At 39.0% G+C, this 4,370-nt stretch overlaps 1 protein-coding gene across 1 annotated transcript; it reads right to left on the reverse strand.

Moving 5' to 3' along the window:
- Nucleotides 1-1,493: 1,493 nt before the first annotated feature.
- LOC120351666 (craniofacial development protein 2-like) lies at nucleotides 1,494-2,387 on the reverse strand. The gene has a single exon (XM_039429607.1). It carries the CDS (start codon nucleotides 2,385-2,387, stop codon nucleotides 1,494-1,496), a length of 894 nt encoding a protein of 297 aa, XP_039285541.1.
- Nucleotides 2,388-4,370: the final 1,983 nt, after the last annotated feature.

Here is a 4,370-nt window from a genome sequence, read left to right on the forward strand (position 1 = left end):
CATTATTCTATTTTGTATCTCAGCTGTGATCTTACCACTACTTGTCACAAGCGTTCCCAGGTATACAAAGTCATCCACCTGCTGAAATGTGTAGGGTCCAATTTTCATATTTCTAGTAGCTCCCCTAACTACGGCTGGTGACACTCTTAAATACTTTGTCTTGGCCTCATTGATTTTCAAACCCATTGGCACACTATTGTTCACCAGTAGAGTGAAAGCTTCTCTCAAGGCCGGCACAGTTCTTGCTATTATGACCAAGTCATCTGCGTATCCACAGACCTGCCACAATCTATTCACAACAGTACTTTCATGTGCAATGTCCTTTACTGCCTCGTGCAGAGCTAAATTGAACAACAATGCCGAGAGAGCGTCTCCCTGCCTTACTCCATACTTCACAGGAAAACGCCTTCCAACAGACTTGCCTATCCTTACCCTAGAGTATGTCTCGTTCAGGGTAGCCGACACCAGCTTAATTAGTTTTGATGGCAAACCGTTATTGTTCATGGCTTCAAGTAACTTCGTTCTGCAAAGACTATCAAATGCTCTTTTATAATCCACAAAAAGCAAGTGTAGAACTATGTCATGCTCTATGCACTTCTCCATTGCCTGCCTCAATGTAAAAATCTGGTCAACTGTGCTTCTGCCTTTCCTGAAACCCCCCTGGTAATCGCCCAATATCGCCTCAGCATATGGGATGAGCCTTTGCAGAAGTATATTTGTGAACAACTTGTATACAATGCTAAGCAGAGAAATGCCTCGATAATTATCACAAATCATTTTATCTCCCTTTTTTAAAATTGGACAGATTATACTTGTCTTCCAGTCATCTGGCATTCTTTCCTCTCTCCAGACCATTAAAATCAACTCAAAGATCTCTTTCTTCAATCTATCCCCTCCTTTCTTGATCATCTCACTTAGTATGCCATCCTCACCAGGAGCTTTGTTATTTTTCAGGATTGTTATTGCCTTCTCTAGTTCAGCAAAGGTGGGTTCTGCAGTTTCTCCCTCTTCTCTCACAAGAGGTTCAAACACCTGGCTTGGTTGTTCTTCTTCCCCCTCGTTCAGCACTCCTTCGAAATGTTCAGTCCACCTCTCTAGAACCATCTCATTACTAACAACACATCCATTTTTGTCCTTACACCCATTCAATCTTGCCTGAAACCCCTTCCTGAACCAATTCACTTCCCTGTATAATTTTCTGCTCTGGTTAGTATTACTCAATGTTTCTAAGTTTAGTACCTTTTGTTTCATTGCTTCTCGCTTTTTGGATCTTATAATTGATTTTGCTCTCCTTCTTAGCTCATTGTAGTTATTTCTAGCATTTCTTGTGTTCCTTTGCAACATTTTTTTCCTAGCTTCATCTCTCTCCCTTAAAGCTTCTTCACACTCGTCATCAAACCACTCCTGATTTCTTTCCACTACCTTCACTCCTATGGTTTCTTGAGCAGCACTGTCTAAACTATTCCGTATCCTTTCCCATTGCACCTCCAAATTCACCCTTTCCATGTTATTCTGCATAAACTTCCCTTCCAATTGTTTTGAAAGATTTGCCTTTCATCATCTACCTGCAACTTATCAATATCCCACTTGCATCTTCTTATTCCTCTTTCCTTGCGTATATTGGCCAGCCTGAATCGTACCACAGCTCTAACCAAGAAGTGGTCAGAGTCACAATTTGGACCTCTCATTGTACGCACATCTAGAACTCCTGAAGCATGCCTGGCAGATACTAACACATGATCAATCTGGTTTACCACTTCACTCCCTGGTACTTTCCACGTGCCCAGATGAATTCTTTTATGTGGGAAACTGGTGCTTTTAATAACCAACCTGTTGCTCTCAGCAAACTGTGCAAGTAGGAAGCCATTATTATTCGATTCATCATGAAGTGAAAAGTTTCCTGCCACAGTCCTCACTGCACTCTCTCTACCCACCTGAGCATTCAAATCTCCCAGCACCAGTACCATATCATGTTGCCCGATCTGATCCATCTTGTTTGTCAATACATCATAGAAATCTTCTTTTGCTTGCTCATCCGCATCCTCTGTAGGGGCATAGACCGATATTATAGTTACATTCCTGAACCTCCCCTTCAGCCTAATCATGCACATCCTCTCTGATATTGGCTCAAAATTCAGCAATTTCTTTCTCATTTCAGCAGTGATGAAAAAGCCAGTACCACCATAACCAGTTCTATTTTCCGGACCACTGTACAGCAGAGAGAACTCTTTTTTATCAATCTGCCCTCCACCTTGCCACCTGATTTCCTGCAGGGCAACTATATCTAACTTATAGCGTAAAATTTCTGAAGTTACTTCTTTCATCTTGCCAGGTGCCAGCATCGTTCTCACATTCCAAGTTGCCACTCTCCAATCCATTTCTCTCATTTTAATCTTTGAACGCTTATTCCGTAATTCCTTATTCATATTTGAGTTCGAGTTCCTGTTATTTATCCGAGTATCCTGTCCAATCCGAGGCTTTGTTGTGGGTTTCGCAACGAGTGTGAGTTTTTCCGGGGAAGGGTTGTTGGCCCTACGCCCAACCCCCAACCTGGAGGACCAGTCCAGTTTTTGTTTCACGGTGACTATTTTATTTCGCCACTACCCCCCGACGCTGCTGGCTGCAGGGCCGGTGAGCTTCCCCCGATTCCACACGGGGACGCGCCCGATGGAGGTAACTGGCAAATCCCCACACGGGAGTTGAGGGATGTTAATCAGTATAAATTAACATTTTTATAGAAATTTATTTATTCACACATCTATTGATAGCCTACAATATAAATGATTGGAAAGAAACAACTGGTCAAAACTGCTCCTTTCCCAAATTTTGGTAGAAATAGTTTATGCTTTTCACTTCATAATTCCTGTACAATTTTGAGCCAAAATATATATTAATAAAAAAATGATACAATGTAGAACATTCTGAGAGTGATATTGTTTCCTCTTTAATAAATTCTGAAATCTTAAAAAATTAAGGTAGACACTTCTAGTATTCTACAGCATCATTTACATTTACTACAGATTGATGTGCATCGTCTTCTTTAATTCAGAATTTCTCAAAATTATGTTTTTGTGAGTAGGAACGTCTTTAGACAACCATGGTCAGGAGTTTATAATTTTTGAAAATCATATATTCGAATTTTCAAATGAATGTTCATAATGCTCACTCATTACTCACGCATAAGCCTAAGAGCTTATTTGGGCATCACACTCAGTATCTCTGCTGGATTCTTGTGAAAAATTTAACGTCTTGTAGTAGTCGTTTTTCCATTTCTGGTGTAGATTCGATTATTCTAAATAATAATTGAAAAGATAAATGCAAAACCATCGACTTCAATCTTAGACCTCACTTCGCTCGGCCAACTAAAATAATAATAATTTCTCTGATTGCCAATGAATTGCAACCAGAGGAGTCTATTGACAAAACATATACATAGTTGTTATATTATACATACAAAATTGCTAATACTAAACTTAGTTCTAATTATGATACCCCACTATGATAATTTGTGTCGAGGTGATCATTAATATTCTTTTCTAAATAACATAGTATTGTCTCTCGAACTTTCTCTGTTTTGAACTCGGGCTGTCCTGTTGCCAGTATGTTTTGGAGGAGATTAGCTTTTGATGTTAGCATTTTTGATACACCAACCCCAACAGCCATTAGCCGTTTTCACACCGATATCTCGCCGACACGACATACAGACAGGATTTACTCTGATGGACAGTATAAGAGGAGGCTGCGGTTTATAACTGCGCGAGGTCTACTGTTCACAGAACTACTACTAAATTTGAATGCAGATATTGCAATCAATTCCTTCAAACATATAATTGATTAGTGGTAGTTTCTTGCCACATCAATTAATAATGATAACTCTTCTAAGTCGGTATTGATGTCTACTAATGAATATTATTAATGTTTCTACGACCGACTATCAATTCATACAGAGCATTCAATCAATTTAAAATCTCAAGAAACCCTGTTTCTCTCAACCAAGAATATATTATTCATATGCAGTAGCTGTATATACATTCTTCATTTAATTGAATCGGCAAATCATCTCTCAAACATAATGCTAAATTATAGTCATAATTGACTTGATCATAATGCACCAAACAGGGATCGTAAAGATCGGTCTTTAAAAAGAATTTAATACCATCTCAGTTACTTGTTACCGGTTACTTGAATATAGTATAGGCTTCACAGAACTTGACATCAACTTGAAAGAAGGATTATACTGATGTGTGCTGAAGGGTGATAGGAACATCATAAATTGAATTCTTCTCCTCAGATAATAATATTCTTAATTAATTGAGATTAGCAGAGAACATTATTCCACTTCGACTACTCCTGTAACTCAGGTGGTAAGT

This window comes from Nilaparvata lugens, chromosome 5 (genome assembly GCF_014356525.2).
Source record: "Nilaparvata lugens isolate BPH chromosome 5, ASM1435652v1, whole genome shotgun sequence".
NCBI lineage: Eukaryota > Metazoa > Arthropoda > Insecta > Hemiptera > Delphacidae > Nilaparvata > Nilaparvata lugens.